This window comes from Puma concolor, chromosome D3, assembly GCF_028749965.1.
Source record: "Puma concolor isolate L17-30 chromosome D3, mPumCon1.1.hap2, whole genome shotgun sequence".
In the NCBI taxonomy this organism is placed as follows: domain Eukaryota; kingdom Metazoa; phylum Chordata; class Mammalia; order Carnivora; family Felidae; genus Puma; species Puma concolor.
In genome coordinates this window covers 566,720-583,198 of record NC_141678.1, presented here as the reverse complement: position 1 = coordinate 583,198, position 16,479 = coordinate 566,720, and the positions used below count along the sequence as shown (strand labels likewise).

At 56.6% G+C, this 16,479-nt stretch overlaps 1 protein-coding gene across 1 annotated transcript in view; it reads right to left on the bottom strand.

Annotated features, from left to right (window-relative positions):
* Window positions 1-16,479, bottom strand: part of GOLGA3 (golgin A3) — a 38,181-nt gene that overhangs the window by 8,973 nt on the left and 12,729 nt on the right. Inside the window, exons 4-15 of the mRNA XM_086683337.1 lie at window positions 15,725-15,780; window positions 15,222-15,562; window positions 12,053-12,190; window positions 10,549-10,710; window positions 9,933-10,301; window positions 8,879-8,956; window positions 7,859-8,122; window positions 6,697-6,791; window positions 5,814-6,030; window positions 3,391-3,534; window positions 2,585-2,782; window positions 1,627-1,743 (exon numbers count right to left, since the gene is read on the bottom strand). Of these exons, the coding sequence (XP_086539463.1) occupies window positions 1,627-1,743; window positions 2,585-2,782; window positions 3,391-3,534; window positions 5,814-6,030; window positions 6,697-6,791; window positions 7,859-8,122; window positions 8,879-8,956; window positions 9,933-10,301; window positions 10,549-10,710; window positions 12,053-12,190; window positions 15,222-15,562; window positions 15,725-15,780 (2,179 nt within the window). The remainder of the gene's footprint in view (window positions 1-1,626; window positions 1,744-2,584; window positions 2,783-3,390; window positions 3,535-5,813; window positions 6,031-6,696; window positions 6,792-7,858; window positions 8,123-8,878; window positions 8,957-9,932; window positions 10,302-10,548; window positions 10,711-12,052; window positions 12,191-15,221; window positions 15,563-15,724; window positions 15,781-16,479) is intronic.

Sequence of the window (16,479 nt, the reverse complement as noted above, 5' to 3'; positions counted from 1 at the left end):
AATGTAAGAAAATCTCCCATTTTCCTTCTAATGACTTAGTTTTCTTGTCTAATTGTACTAGCAGCACTTCATTTTTTAAAAGTTTAATAAAAATACTTACACTATATGACAGTTGAACATACAAAATCTAACTCACATAAATAAGTAAAAAAAAACCCCAGTAGAAAATGTTAACAGTGGCTTATCACTAGGAGCAAATTCAAGATGATCTCTGTTTCAGTCTTTAAGACCTCTTTTTTTTTTTTTTTTTTTAACTTTTTTACTAGCATGTACTGTTCGTACAATCAGGACAATTAGACTAAACGCATTTAGAGAAATAATTGACAATCATTCACAGTTAAGCCAATGTCGCATATCCATCACTTTCCCTAGCACTTTTATTCACAAGTTTCTTAGTTTCAACTTCATTAAAAGGAGAATAAAATTAGTAAGTGAGCAAAACATGGAAACTGGGGGGCAGGAAAGTAGGGACTTTCACCTTCTGACTCCATTCACCTTCATGCAAGGGACAAAGACCAACTGCAGGAGAGGCTAATGGGGTCATGGTAATACAGTCCTAACAGACCTTAAAGCTGTCCTATTTACAAGAATATTTTACTGTCTCACCCGAAAAAATGAAGAACTACTTATTTCTATCTCTATTATATCACCATGGAGAGATTTTTAAAGGACGCGGCAAAACCCAGGTCACACGCACCCTTGCACCCATGTGCACATGGCAAACACATTCTGTGCCAGGCACAGGGGCCGTGAGGGTAAATGAGTCACGGCCCTGAAGCCATCAAGCTTACGTTCTTTTTTTTTTCTTTTTTCAAGAATTTATAATTTTTTTTGAGAGAGAGAGCGTGTGTGTGCGTGTGAGCAAAGGAGGGGCAGAGACAGAGGGAGAGAGAGAACCCCAAGCAGGCTCCGCGCTGACAGTGTAGAGCCCGCCTGCGGCTCAGTCTCGTGAACTGTGAGATCATGACCTGAGCTGAAATCAAGAATCAGTCGCTTAACCAACCGGGCCCCGCCAGGCATCCCTGATGCTTACGTTCTCATGAGGAATAACAGACCGGCACCTGGTGGGGAGCACGGGGGACTGAGGTTGACTCTAGCTCACAGGGGTGGGAGGGGCAGGCCCTCTGCAGGAAGACTGACCTGACGCACTGGTGGGCACCTCAGCATGGAGACGAGCAGCCAGGAAATGGCAAAGGGTCTACGCAACCACCTTCCTCAATTGCACTCTGAACACTAACGGAGTCATATACTGTTCTGCAGTTTGCTTTTTTTAACTCAACAGTACACGTGGGACATTTTCCCCCAGCAAATACCCTCTGTGGGGCTCTGTGTGCGCATCTCAGGCCCATACGGCTGCCTCTGGGTTAATCCAAGGCTACTCTTCCATGGATGGCCATCAGGGCTCCCCCCGGCCGCTCACTGTCACCAATGCTCTGATGATGCTTTGCTCTCAGAACACATCAAAGACACTTGTAAAATCAAAGACACTTGTACAAAGACACTTGTAAATTCCTGAAAGGGAACTGAGGTGTCAAGGGTTCACATGCTCAGTTTTTAGACACTGAAACACCACATTCCAATCGGCTCTGAGGTGACAATTTGGAACCAGTGGGAAGCTTCACACACCTGTTCCTTGAGGCTGTGCACTTTGGCCTTCTCCTGCTCCAGCGCGGCTTCTAAGGCGTGGACGAGCTGCTTCGTCTGGCGGTCCTCCTCCTCCTTCCGCTGCAAGACCGCCTGTACCTACAGCACATTGCCGATGCGGCACGTGAGAAGGGACTCAAACTTCAGAGGCCAGCGGAGCCCCAGGAGGAAGCAGGGCCACTGTGTCAGGGCCACGCGGGGAACCTGGCAGCATGGTGACACGCAGCGTCACGATGCGCTGCCAGCAAGTGCACAAGGCGGCAGAGTCGGGAGAATTCCGTCTCTGGAGAACGTGAAACCTGAGACCGCAGCAAAACCGTAGAGCTGCACTCAAGCACGCAGCGAGGAACCCAAAGCGTGCCTGTGAGTCAGGGGCTATAAACGCAAATACCGTCACCGTGAGGTAACCGGGTATGGCAGGGGTGGGAACCGGTGCCGAATAAAAGTCGACAAGCTCTCTGATCGCTGGGTACTTTGAGGCGGGAGCTGGACCGGGCTGCTGACGGCCCCGTGAGGATGGCACCGGAGCGCAAGGCCTTCTCGCCAGTCTCAGAGAGGCTGCAGAGCCAGAGGGGCTGAGAATAGAGTCTGGAGAGGGAGCCCCCCCCACCCAGGGTTCAAGTCCCATCTGTGACTCACAGAGGGAAGGACCCCTCATGACCAGCGGGACCCCCTCAAGCAGGGAAGCTAACGGACTGGTCACAGCATTCACACTTCAGTCGGGGGGGGGGGGGGGGCGTCAGGAGCCCCCAGCTCTGCCCCACACCCCAGAGCCGCGAGGCGGGTTTCTGACTCCACCAGACCCCCTCGCCCGTTTCCGCATCTCTGCGGTGGAGCAGCGTTCTGCTTCAGGGGCTGGGACGCATGCGTGAGGCCACACCGGACACAGAGCTCCCTGCCCTGCGGCAAGGCCCTGCCTCTGACAGAGGAGTCTGAGTACCTGGAGGTTCAGCTGGACCAGGTCGGCCTCCCTCTTGGCTAACGCGGTTTCTAAGATGCTGTTGTGTTCCCGCAGGGCCGCGTTGGACTGCCCCAGGCCCGTAAGCTTCCCTCTTTCATGCTCCAACTCAAGGGCCAACTTCTTATTCAACTCCTCCAGGCGCTTTATCTTCCTCCTGAAGCCTCTGGACTCTTGCAGCTGAAACAGACGGAAGGCGCTGGGAAGTCACCTAATCACATGTTCTGGCTGATGAGCTAGGTTCCTGTACACCAGAAAGCGAGTGCCCGGCGCTAGACAGGCACCCCCGGCCACAAAGAACCGCGGCCAGCCCAGCTTTCTCCTGGGAGCCCGGGACTCTGTGGAGAGCCCTTGGTGACATCACCAACTGCCAAGTGCGGCATCACCCAAAGCCACGCTGTCTCTGGGCCAGAGAGTCACGGGAAGTTCTTTACGAGAATAGATCTTCTCGTTACCTGCAACCTGAGCATTCGAACTGGGGACATTTTAGCCCTCGTGGTCTGACAACCCCTATGCTGGAGGGGTGCCTGAGAGAATGCTGGGTGACCACGCCTGTGGGGAGTCCAAGCAGTAAGGTGTGTGTGTGGGTAGGTGTGTGTGTGTGTGTGTGTGTGTGTGTGTGTGTGTCCGTCCGGGACCCAGACAAACGGGCCGATGGCACACAGAAGCACGGTGTGGATGTGAGCCGCGGGCCGGCTCCTGCCTCTGTAGGCACCTCTCTGCCTGCAGCAGAGCTGCATGGGGGCAGCAGGGCCTGTCCGGCTGTGTGAGGATGAAACCTGGCCTACCTCATCCTCCAGCTCCAGCACCTTCTCCCGGTACTCCTCCAACTCCTGGCTGGTCAGTGAGATGATCTCCTGGAGCTCCTTCTCCAGCATCGTCTTGCTGTGGGCGACGGCCTGCAGCTCTGCCTCCAGAGCCTGGATTCTCTCCTAAGAGCCAGGACAGGAAGGTGGATTTGCTCACGGGGTTTCAACGTGGCGTGTGACAGGCGCCCCCCCTCGCTCCCCACAGGAGAGGGACCTATGACCTGTGGCAGGGAAGCTGCACCAGGCAGAACGGAACTACCACCCGGTGCACTGCACACACTCGCCCTCGTCTCCACATGTGATGTGTGTTTCTTAGCCGTTATACTGAAGGACGGTCTACTGTCCATCTCACTCCAGCCTCACTATACCGATAATCCACGGTGAGTAACCTGCCGAAGGTCCCGTCTGACAAGTATAAACACAGACGCTGTGCGTGGGGGACGGCAGGCTCCATGTGGCACTTTACGGCCTGCCCCCGACACGTGTAAGTCCCAAAATTAAAAATCAGGCAGCGAAAGGTTTTCAACTTAAAGGAAAGTTGCAACTTAATACATTTCCCCCTCCCATTTTAGAAAGTAAACAGGTAAAAGCAGCATGTGATATTCTCGGTTTGGTAAGAAAACAGCGTGCTGTGACACAGTGTCTTCCCGCTCAAATTCTTCCGTGGGGAGGAGACCGTAACAAACTTCATTTAAGAAGAAACAATCCCTAAACAGATGTTGGATAGGAACAAACAGAGGCACGTCAACTAGTCAGGTAAAACTTCACACTGGCCGAAGCTGACAGGGTGTGCGACACCCAAGACCGCGTCGGACTCACAGACACGGGGGACACTCAGGGAACTCTGACAGCCTGCATCACAGGAATAAAAATGCCCCCCAAGGGGCACCTACGTGGCTCAGTCGGTTAGGCGTCCGACTTCAGCTCAGGTCGTGATCTCACACTCTGTGAGTTTGAGCCCCGCGTCGGGCTCTGTGCTGACAGCTCGGAGCCTGGAGCCTGTTTCGGATTCTGCGTCTCCCTCTCTCTCTGCCCCTCCCCGACTTGTGCTCTGTCTCTCTCTCTTAAAAATAAAATGTAAAAAAAACACAACAAATTGGGGCCCCTGGGTGGCTCAGTCGGTTGGGCAGCCGACTTCGGCTCAGGTCATGATCTCGCGGTCCATGAGTTCGAGCCCCGCATCGGGCTCTGTGCTGGCAGCTCAGAGCCTGGAGCCTATTTCAGATTCTGTGTCTCCCTCTCTCTGACCCTCCCCTGTTCATGCTCTGTCTCTCCCTGTCTTAAAAATAAATACAACGTTAAAAAAAAAAATTAAAAAAAAATTAGAAAAAAATGCCCCGCAAACCCAGAGCCCCTGCCCTGCTGGCCCCATCCTCTGTCCTCCTCCAGGACAACCTCCATCCATTTACCCTAAAAAACCATCCGGAGCAAAAGGTTTTTGCCTTCCTTCCAGCAGGAAGAGCAGGCAGGTGCCCCTCCCCAGGGTCCCTCTTCTCCTGTCAGCAGAGCCACTCACAGCCGCCCGCAACCCAGACACCAGGGGCCGCCCCCTCGCTAGCCCCTGGCCTGCGCCGTCGACACACGGGCTCTCCCTCCCAAGGGAGCAACGTGCTTCAGTGGCCCCTCCTTCTGGCTGTTCCGCAACCTTCGTCTGGACCTGTCATCTCTCAGCTACTGCAGGACTCCACGCGGTCTCCCTGTTACAGCCTCGCCTGACCCCAGCTGTCCTCGACCACCGCCCGTCAATGCCCACCACAGAAGAGGGAGATCTCACCCTGCCCGAGTTGCCGGTCAGCCCTCCATCCCATGCCAGTCCCAGCTCAGAGCCAACGCCTGCCCACCCGCACACACCCACACACACCCACACCCCGGCAGCAGGACCCCTGCCCGACCCACTGCACCCCTTAGATGCACAGCACAGATCTTCCTGCACACCCTGCACAGGAACATTCCCCTGCAGAGATGCACCCCCATCTACTCTAATGCCTCCTGTTTATTCAAGACCAGTTCAAATATTACACCCTTCAAGAAGCTTCTCTGGACTCTCCAAATACTCCCCGACCCCCCTACACTGGCACTCAGGCTGCTCACAGCACTTTACCCGCCCAGGAAATTCCTCCACAGACGCTGAAGGGGTGCGGGAAAGGACAGGGGTGGGGAGACCGAGGGCCCGCACTGAGGGAGCAGGCAGCGGCGTGCTCCTCGAAGGTCCGCCGGGGGCTGATCTGTGCAGTCACGCTGCCGGCATGCGACACTTCACAGAAATGCCGCCTACACGCTAGCTCCGCCCCGTCTCTCCAGACTCTTTCTCAAGGTGTTCCAAGCAAACGTTTGTTAAGACATCAAGTCCCCAGAACCGAGTGCACGACCGGCTGAGTGGCGGGAGCGGACGGGTTACCCACGTGCAGAGTGAGGTCGCTGCCGCCGCCAGCGCCCTGGGCTCTCAGCTGGCTCAGCTCCGCCTCTGCCGACTCCTTGGCCGCGAGGGCCTCCTGCAGGCGGCGGCTCAGGATGCCCACAGCGCTCTCATAAGCCTTGTGCTTGGTCTTCATCTCCTTCTGGGCGCTGCTCAGGTCTGAGCCCAGCCGCTTCATCCTCTGCTTCTGTTCCGTGATGGCCCTAGGGCGTGACGGGCGCACAGAGAAGGCAATCTGAACTCACTTCCCACGAGTCCTCCGAAGGACAGGCTCTCGCATCCCCCCCCCCCCCAGCCCCGCCCCAGCCCCGCCCTAGCTGGCTGCTGCACCTGCCAGGCCTGATCCTGTAGCGGGGGCCTGTGTTGGCTGCCCCCACAGAGACCAGCACAGCGCTCAGGTCTGCCCTGATCCCCTCCTGGAGGGGGTGCTCTTGTGAGGGCAGAGAACACTTCTGTCCTCCCAAACAAACTCTTCTCAAATAGCAGTAAACATCTTAACCTGCTTACAAGCAACCTCCAAGGGATGAAGGCAGAGCAGGGCAGGACACGGGATATGCCGCAGGGTTACAGGCCCCTGAAGGCTACCCGGTGTGCGTATACACGGCAAGAGGGATAAACGCAAACATTGGCCCTGCCTGGGGACCCGGCAGGGGGAAAGGCATTGCCACACGCCGCTGGCATGTAATAGACACACAAGGGGAGTGCATGTTAACCGCGAAACTATGCAGCCACGGAACTGTGCTGCGATCTGCTCTCCAGCAGTAACTTTGGAGTCTGACTTCCTTGGCTGCCTGTGAGTAGGCCCCAGCAGAGCTCAAAGCCGCTCACGCCCACCCCTCCCGCCCACACATGCCTCAAAGTCCACTCACTTGGTGGCTTCTTGCTGGAGCTCCTCAATTTGCTTCTTGAGCACCTCGTTGGCCTCTGTAAGAGCTACCATCTGCTCTTTATCAAACTGCAAAGACTTCAGAAGAAGAGAGGAAAAGACGAAGTGAGGAGACCAAACCTTCCCTGGGCGGCCTGACTCCCGGGACCAGCCTCCTTGAGGGCAAATGGTGCCGTTTCAGGGCCACCCTCAAGGACAAGGGCCCTGAAGAGGACCCTGACAGACAGGGTTTGCCCTTCGTATAAACGACTGCTTTAGAAAGGTCCAGGGTGCTGGAGGGAGTGCCTGGGAAGGACCGAAGGCTGGGGTGGAACCCTCTGGGATGCAGCCCTCACCCACGGTCCCCAAGGACCACTGCTGCCCGAGCCCCCCAGGCTCCTCTAGGCCCCCCAGCACCCGCAGGACTGAACTACAGACGGATGATGGCCTCCAGCCTCACGCTGCCTCCCACCTCACTGGCTGCCCTTTCTCATTTCTTTCTGTGCGGTGAGAACCGCCTCCCAGGACAGGCTGGGTCCCCCACAGCCCCAAGCACCTCAAGGAACACGTGACCTGGGTGCTGCAGGTGTTACCCCCCAGGTCCCCGGCTCCTGGTGGCTCCTCTCGTGCCCCCTTCTCCCATCTGCACCTGCCAGGCCCAGCCTGCAGCCTCACCCAGTCTGCCCACCTGGGTCCCACCTGGCCATCCAGTGGGACCTGGGAGACATCCCACAGGACGGAGCCCTTGGTCTCCCCCGGCTGTTCTGTCACCCTCTCATCTCAGGAAACACTCATCTGCAGGACAGGAGTCTGGACCGGGGTCCTTTTGCCTCCACACTCACCTCCCGTGGACCACAGGGCCCCTCACATGTCACCAGCCCCCTCCCCCGAAAGCCTAGAGCTCACAGAGCTGCTGTGGCGTCACCAGCCAGCCCCGCGCCTCCTCCCACGTCGTGTCCCCCACACAGGGCTCCCGGCTTCCTGCCCGCCTCAGACTCTCCCTCGGCTCTCCCAATGCCAGTTCCCAGAGGCCGGGCCTCGCCCGTCCCTTCTTCTGTCCATCTATCCCTCCAGGACAGGGGCTCCAGGCGGGACTGGTTCCAGGCTGTCCTGCCCTCTACCCGGACACAACACACCCCTGGGCACATCTGGCTGAATTTCCGGACCTGTAAGTGCGTCTCCATCTCGTCGCGCTCCCTCTGCACCGCCTGCAGATGCCCCTCGAGGTCGGCCATCTGCTGACGGACTTGGGACACTTCCTTCTGCAGGCGCACATGCTCCACATCCACGGACTTCTTCTCCCCTTGAACTTTAATTAACTCTTGCCTCAGTTCCTTCAGCTCTGAGTCCAGCCTCTTCTTCGTGGCCTTGAGCTCACCAATGAGCTGGTCCTTGGAGGTGGCATCCCGCCGGTAGGCCTCCACCATCACCTGCCCGAGGAGACAGAAGCTGCAGCCGGGACAAGGCAGGGTCTTGGGGCTCACGCGGCTTCAACCAAAGTGCTCACCACTCGTCCACAGCATAACGCCTCTTGGACCACAGAGAACACATCCCACCAAGTCCAGGACACCATCAACTGAGGCACAGCATCGTGTCACACGCCTAAACACATCTGGGTGATGTGCACAGCAGGGGTCGCCTGGAGGCTTCACCTTCCTCAGGCCCCAGGCTCCTGATGGGCCCTCCCCCCACCTGCATCTCGGCACAACATCCAGCACCACTTCTAACTGTCCCTCAGGTCGCTTTTCCCCAAACCCTTGGTGTCGGCCACACTTCACACTCATCCTCCGACAGCCTCCATCAGCTTTGTGGACACAGAACGTGCGTCCCCACCCTCTGCGCCAACCAGGGCTCCCTTCGGCGCCACATCAGGGCAGAACTTTCTCACAGACACGTTAACAGAAGAGTCTGTCTGTGCTGCAGCAAAGCACACGCCCTCTGACGTGACGGCAGAGTGGGATCGTGTCACAGATGCCGACGACCCCACTCTGAAGCCACATCCCGACCTGAGACATTAAAATACAAGAGGTGAGGCTGTCGCTTGGAATCAGCATCTTTAAACAGCATGGCAGGGGCCTAGGTGTCGCCTTCTTCTTGACCGGTCTTGTTCTACGCAAGTGATTGAACCACACGGGACCTTTCTCCACACTTACTGCACACGAAGAAAACCGACAACACGTTTTTACCTTTTGTTGAAGAAACTGCTCTTTGACTTTCTGCGTCTGCTTTCTCAGAGTGGCAGCTTCCTGCTGCAGGTGCCCCACCTACAAAGGACACGCGTGCCCACACGTTACATTGTGGGAGCTCTGTTCCCCGCGCTGGCTTGACTCTGGGTCCGTGTGTCAGGACACCCACCTCCACGGCTGGAGAGACAGCCTCCCGGGGGACGGGGAGGCCAGCCACCAACCCACCTCCCACCTCCGTTTTCAGGACAGTGTCTCTGTCCACAGGGTTGCCACCAGAGACCCCACAACAATACAGGCAAAGCTCAAATGGGATGCGGAGCGCCTCCGGGGTCCGCTGGCATCCCTCTTACCGAGCCAACAGTAAAACCACATTCAGACCCACCCAGAAGGTCCCTGACAAGTGAGCGGCCCAGGGTAGTGTTCGCAGGGGAAACACGGGCTCCTTTCACTCTACTTCCCAGAGGAAAACCTCCACTAGTTTCCTCGCGCCGGATGCTCGGGGGTGGTGGTCTGAAGGCAAACCGTTCCCGGACACTAACTATTGCTTTACACCCCGCAGTCCTCCTGTTCCGCGTGCGAATGTCTGCCTGGGTCGGGTCACGTCACAACGTCACGCTGTCAGCACAATGGCCCCCAAAGCGGCGAGCCGGCTCGTGTCCACACCTGCCCCTCTGTCTCCCGCCCTGACCCACTGACACACGACCGTCCCACCACGTGTCCAGCAGGCCCCACCACAGGCATACAGCAGGGAAGATCCAAACGTTCCACATAACTTTTCCCGCGTCTGAGCTCTACGTCACCTGCAGACAGACGCTGGGGTTTCTTGGGAGCTTACTGTCCACACCCCACACGTGACTCGCTTTCCCAGCCCCGGGCATCTACGTTGCCCGTAGTCAACGGGATGGGAAGCATGTGACCTGCAGGCGTGGGTCCCTCCCCGGCAAGCGCTCTTCCGCGTTTCCACAACCAGGCGATCAAAGACGGGACGGGACAACTGCCCTGGTTCTCACACGTGTGGCCTCCGCTCCTAACGAAACGACAGTGAGCGCAGTACCTGGCTGGACTTGACGGCCAACTCCTGTCTCAGCTGCTCCAGAACCTGTGACGTCTCCTCGGCGCCCTCTGCCAGGCGCTGCGCTCCCCTGTCCAGCCCCTCCCCGCTGCTCCGGGCCGCCTGCAGGGCCACCTCCAAGACAATCTTCTCGTTCTGCAGGGAGCGGATCGCGTCGTCCCTGGAGGCGGCCTCCTCCTGCAGCTCCTCCAGCCGGGCCTGCAGCTCGTCGTAGCGCACCTGCACGTCACCCAGGGTGCGCTCCCGGGCCTGCAGCTCCTCCTGCGCACAGGTGAGCTGCTTTAGCAGGTCGAGGTGCTCCTGCCGCAGGGCCTCAAGCTGCTGGTCTCGCTGCTGTAGCGCCAGCTTCATCTGGAAGACAGGAACCAGGGTCAGCGTCCTGCCCCGGAATGAGAACGCCACCCGGCCCCCTCCCCCCGCCGCCCAGCGCACGGACACAAAGTGCTGGTATGTGCGGGGGACACCCGGCCGGCATGGCGACGGCGGCTGCTCTGATGTGACATCACAACGAGTCCAAAGGACACACCGCACAGACAGGCACCGCGAGGACGGCCGTGTGTGGCACCGGGGCGTCCCCACGAGGCCACGGAGGGCTTGCCTGCTCCAGCTGCTGCTCGAGGGATGCGGCCGCGGCCGCCACCTTCTGCAGCTGCTCCTTCTCGCCCTCGAACTCCTCCAGCCTCCGCTGCAGATCCTCCTCCACCATCGTCTTGGCCTCTTGAATCTGCGCAAAGGCAGCCTCCTGGTCCAACATGTCGGCCTGAGCACAGGAAACCATGCTGTTTAAAGAGCAGGAAGACCCGCCACCCTGGGGAGAGGCCCTTGTCTGTCACCATCACGTCCCCAACCCGCAGGCAGAGGAGCCTGGGGCCAGAGGGGCCAAAGGCTGGTGACCTCCGGCCGTCCAGTCCACTCTGCTGACCCTTGGGACCGGCTGAGGGAGAAGCCAGCAGGCAACCCAGGTTTAAGAAATGGGACGAACCGGGGTGCCCGGCTGACTCTTGACCCCAGGGTTGTGCGTTTGAGCCCTGGGTTGGGTGCTGAGATGACTTAAAGCTTAAAAAAAAAAAAAAAGAAAAAGAAATAGGATAAAGTGCTGAACGACACCCCCATGGCTGCCTCTGCCGTGAAGACAGGCTGCAAGGTGTCCCTGCTTTGGGGATGTGCCACTGGGAACACTGTCACTGAGCTGGTAAAACCAGACCGAGGCTGGGGGACAAGTACGGATGGAGTTCTTTACAATTTGCTTACGCAGATAAGATCCAACACCTACGTATGTTTCCCGAGGAAAAATGTCAGCTTCTAACTTAAATGTTTCCAGGTCTTTGGCACCAGGCCATGACGCGATTCTCTTCTGTCACCCGCCTCACCCGTGAGGACACGGGGGCATGCGCGGAGAAGCAGGAGGGGGCGAGCGCCAGTCACGGGACGCTGACTTTCCACATCCCCAGCACAGAAGCGCCAGGCCACACGCTGCCCAGACCTTGTGCACCTTCCTTCCTTCTTCCCAACAAGCCTACTGAGCAGGTGTCACCGTCCTCATCTCATAAATCAAGGGAACAAGGCTCAGAGAGGATAAGAAATGGTACAGGGTCTCACAGCTAAGGAGAACAGGTCAGAGCTACTGCCCCCACTGCCCTGGAAACAATCTGCAGGTCCAACTGGCCACGTCCTAAGTCGCTCGTGTGCTTGCTGGGGGGCCAACGGAAACACAAGCTGAGTGCTCAGAGACAGGAAATGCTTACCACTGCGAGGCTGTCAGAGACACGGCATCTCAGAGACACACACACTAGCCTCCTCCTGCCCACCTGCTAGCCAGCACCTTCCCAACCGAGGGGCCGAGTGCAGGGCTCCAGGCCCACACAGTTAGTGGAAGATAAGTCACTGCCGGCAACTCAGATCAGACATTCGGATGCGTTTCCAGTGATGTGAGGAACAGAACTGCCAAACCCTGAATCACTGTCACTTGTCCAAAAGGTTAGTTTAATAGACATCTGAATGGATAGAGTATTAGTGTTTACGCACACACATCTGTAAGTTTTCTCAACCTTGACGAGTGCCGCAGCGTGAAAAGAGCAAGCCCAGGGCTGCCTGGCCCTCACCTCGATGCCCTGGAGCTGAATGGCAATGCGTTCCTTCTCCTTGATGGATCTGTGCTGGGTTTCCGTCAGCTGGTGGGACAGGGACACGTTCTCAAGTTTCAGGTGCTCCAGGAGGCCTGCCTGGGTCATCTGTCCAACCTTCAGAGAAAAATTCCACAAGGTAGAAAGTGGCTAGATTCCAGACACAAGCACAGCCCGGCCCACCCCAGAGGCCATGAAAGTGAGGGTCCTATCCAGTGACAACCGCAGGGGAAACTGTTCCCCAGGACCCTGCTACACAGGGCTCACTGCCCACCCTCCTGTCACCCATCCTGACACTGGGGCTGTCTGTGTGTGCCGAAGAGGGGCAGGCTGGCAGCCCGGAGGCCAGTGGTCAATACCCCCAAGGCTACATACGCACTTTGTAGCAAAACCTACACAGAAGTTCCTGCTGAAGGTATTATCTGAGGACCCTCAAGGTGAGGGCTCTCACCTGGATGGCAGGGACAGCAGCGGCTGGAATTTGCCCCAAAAATGACCTGTCCAACTATGACCGGCCACATCTCACTCCTTGGCCTCTCAGTGCCTAACTGTCGCCAGGCTGACCCTGGCCATTCCCAGGAAGCAATCCAGCCTGGGGTCAGACCCTGGCTGTCACAGACTATTAGACCTCCTTTGACCCACCACCTCTTACAGAGAAGGTGCCCAGCTTTACAGCACAGTGTGCCAGCCCCAAGAGGGGGCTCGGTAAAGAGAAGCCAGGGGACACGGCTCTGTGACCGCACCTTCGAGCACGTTACTTCCAGATACAAGGTGAACACTCGTTGACACTGTGAGATGCCACATGTGACAAGTTGTGAATTTTGGGGTCTCAATGGAAGCTACTCAGAACAGGAGAAGGTACCATTTGCTGGGACTGTGTTTTGTTTTGTTTTGTAAGTTTCCTTATTTCAAGGCATCCCTACACCACACGTGGGGCTCAACACATAACTCCAAAATCAACAGTCGCATGCACTTCCAGCCGAGCTGGTCGGGTGCCCCTGCTGGGACTTGTGTTTTAAGGCAACAACAGAATAAAAGCCACTCTGCTCTGTGCTGCCTCCTGAATGTGCCTGGCAATACTTCTGTGTTACCAGGGAAAGAGAGAGAAAACGTCCTCACCTAATCAGGAAGGCGGATCCCGGAATCTGGAGGTGCCTGAGAAAGTCAGGTACAGCTGACTCTCCTCCCCAGAGCCCCTCCTCCACTCTGCCCTCCAACTTCATTTCTGACTCGGGGCAAGACACACAAATGTAGCTTCCTTAACTGTTTCGTGTCTCATGTAAAGGCACCATCACTGCAAGCTTGCGTTAACGTGCATGGTGATTTATTTCCAAGTATGTTGGAAGTAGAACAAATATGTACCTGCGGGGTCCTTTAGCTTGTAACATACGTAACAAATTTAAGAACGTTTCTATTTCATATATCTGCAGACTGTAGATTTTTTTTTTTTTCAACGTTTATTTATTTTTGGGACAGAGAGAGACAGAGCATGAATGGGGGAGGGGCAGAGAGAGGGAGACACAGAATCAGAAACAGGCTCCAGGCTCTGAGCCGTCAGCCCAGAGCCTGACGCGGGGCTCGAACTCACGGACCGCGAGATCGTGACCTGGTTGAAGTCGGACACTTAACCGACTGCGCCACCCAGGCGCCCCTGTAGATTTTTTTTAATGTTTATTCATTTTTGAAGGAGAGAGACAGAGTGGGGGGGGGGGGGGGCTGGGCAGAGAGGGAGACACAGAATCCAAAGCAGGCTCCAGACTCCAAGCTGTCAGCACAAAGCCCAACGTGGGGCTTGAACCCACAAACCACGATATCGTGACCTAAGCCGAAGTCGGACGTTCAAATGACTGAGCCACCCAGGTGGCCCCCCGTAGATTTTTTTAAGTTTATTTACTCATTTTGAGAAGGAGAGAGAGTGTGCAAGTTGGGGAGGGGCAGACAGAAAGAAAGAGAGAGAGAGAGAGAGAGAGAGAGAGAGAGAGAGGATCCGAAGCAGGCTCTGCATGGTCAGGTCAGCGTGGAGCCTGATGCAGGGCTCAAACTCAAAGACCATGACATCATGACCAGAGCTGAAGTTGTATGCTCAACCACTGAGCCACCCAGGTGCCCCTAGATTTTGTTTTTTATGTTTATTTATTTGTTTTGAGATAGCGAAGCAGGGGAGGGACAGAGAGAGAGGAAGACACAGAATCCAGGCTCCAGGCTCCGAGCTGTCAGCACAGAGCCTGACGCGGGGCTCAAACTCACGGACCGTGAGATCATGACCTGAGCCAAAGTCGGACGCTCAACCAACTGAACCACCCCAGCGCCCCTAGATTTTATTTTTTAAAAGAGCATTTAGTGGAGTTAGTATTTTATATCTTCTACCTGAGAATTAAAGTTTTAGTTAGTCTATAATATTTCATCCGAACAAAGAAAACCAAAGGGAGAGAGAGCAAAACCCATGTCTGCATTCAAGAAGAAGACAGAGGCTGACCAAAGCACCACTCAGCACCCTCCTAATCAACCTAATTAGTCCAAGGCCCCAAGACTTGGAGCAAAGTGCCTTTCAGCCACTTGCCTGTCATCCTGACCGCCTCTGGAGCGCGATGAGCCCAGAGAAAGGGGCCTTGAGGGAAAGTGCAGAGACCAGCATTCCTCTGCAGCCTGGACAGACACCTGCCCTCCCCACCCCCCAGAATCCGAGGCTGACACGCCTGCACCCCAACAAAATGGAGGGCAGTGGGAGAGCTCATGCTGCAAAGACCTGGTGGTCAAGGAGCTGGAGCAGAGACCAGCTCCAACCAGGAAGGGGATGCACACTGTGCCCCTTGTGTGTCAGAAACCACGTCCCAGGAGGGCAGCGACCAGGGCCCAGAGCTGGTGCCAGAGTCCCCAGACCCGGGCAGACGTGGGTCTGAGAGCTGGGTTCAAACCACTACAGGCGCCCCCCAGGGGGGGCTCGTCACAGAACGAAAAGTGATGCAGCAGAAGCTGTAAGACCCCTTGTGTCAGAAGGTCACGGACAGCGGCTGCTCCGCAGGCTGGAGAAGAAGCTAAATGAGCGGCGAGCAGACTTTCCCTAAAGGCAACCGTGAGACCTGAAAACAGAAGGACTTAATTTAGGGAAATGGCCAGGGTCCCACACGAGACACGTCCGGGGCCGTACCTGGATGTGGGCCATCTCGCCCTGCAGTCGGACCCGGGCCTCCTGCGCCAGGGCGAGCTGCTGCTGGTACCACTGCCGCACGTGCTGCAGAGACGCGATCTCGGCCTGGGACGCCTTCAACTTGCTGCTCAGCGTGGTCCGCTCCAGCTGCACCTGCTGTAGCTGGCTCTGCAGGCCCGTCATCTGCTGTCGCAGGTCGTGCACTGAAGGCAAGCACAGCAGCTCAGGGCACCCACTCCTCAGGAGCCCGCAGCTCCGCACCGACGCCCCACGCAGACTCGGTGTCTCCCCACGGACGCCCCACACGGTGTCCGTCTCTCCACACGGACGCCCCACGCAGACTCAGTGTCTCTGCAGAGGTCACACTGCAGTTGTGGATGCTGAACCGTGGCTCCCAGAGAAATACAGGAGTGAACAGATCAATATACAACCTTGTCTCGTGAGCTTGTGTACAAAGGCATTTTACTTAATCTGTACTTTTGGCCCATCAATACTGAACTCACAGCCAACGGCACCGTAATTCATGCCCGAAGGAAGCTCACCGAACACACGGAACTTCCTCCGTGAGACACGTCACAGACGTCTCACACTTAAGAGCACAAGATAGTGCTTGGACTTCGCTTTAAATACAAAACCTCCCTACAAAGCACAAAGACGCAGAGGCTCTGACACTAGACCGGACAAGGGCACCCGCTCACACAGGAGAGCGGAGCACCGCCTCATCCCCTCAGCGGGAAGCGTGAATGTCAAGCGGCACCAGCCGTGCTCAGCGCTGCACCTGCCTGCGAGGGACTGTCCTGCTTCAGGGTTACCGACAAATCTGAGTGTGCCCGTGAACGCATAACTACAGACCTGTGGGTACCGAGGGCCAACTGCGTGCCCGCAAAGCCACTGTGGGTGCCCAGGCGGCACCTGGTATCGTGCTAATTGCACCAAAACCCGGTTCACTGACGTGGTCACCTCTTGCCACTGATGAGGGCAGAGTGGGAGGAAAGGGGGCAGGAAGTCACAGATGACCTAAATCACAGTGCAAACCAAAGTGGCCAAATATTAAGAAAAACACCTACCATTCTAAAGACAGTTCCCAAAAATTAAAAAACAAACAAAAAACCATCTCAGTTTAAGAGGATCCACGACCTCTTATCTGAAATTCTTGGGGCCTGATGTGTTTCAGAGTTCAGATTGCCAGCACCTCAGAAAGGCGACCCCAGCGAGAACCACAGGAGACACGCCGTCAGCTCCACGAGGGCGTCCACAC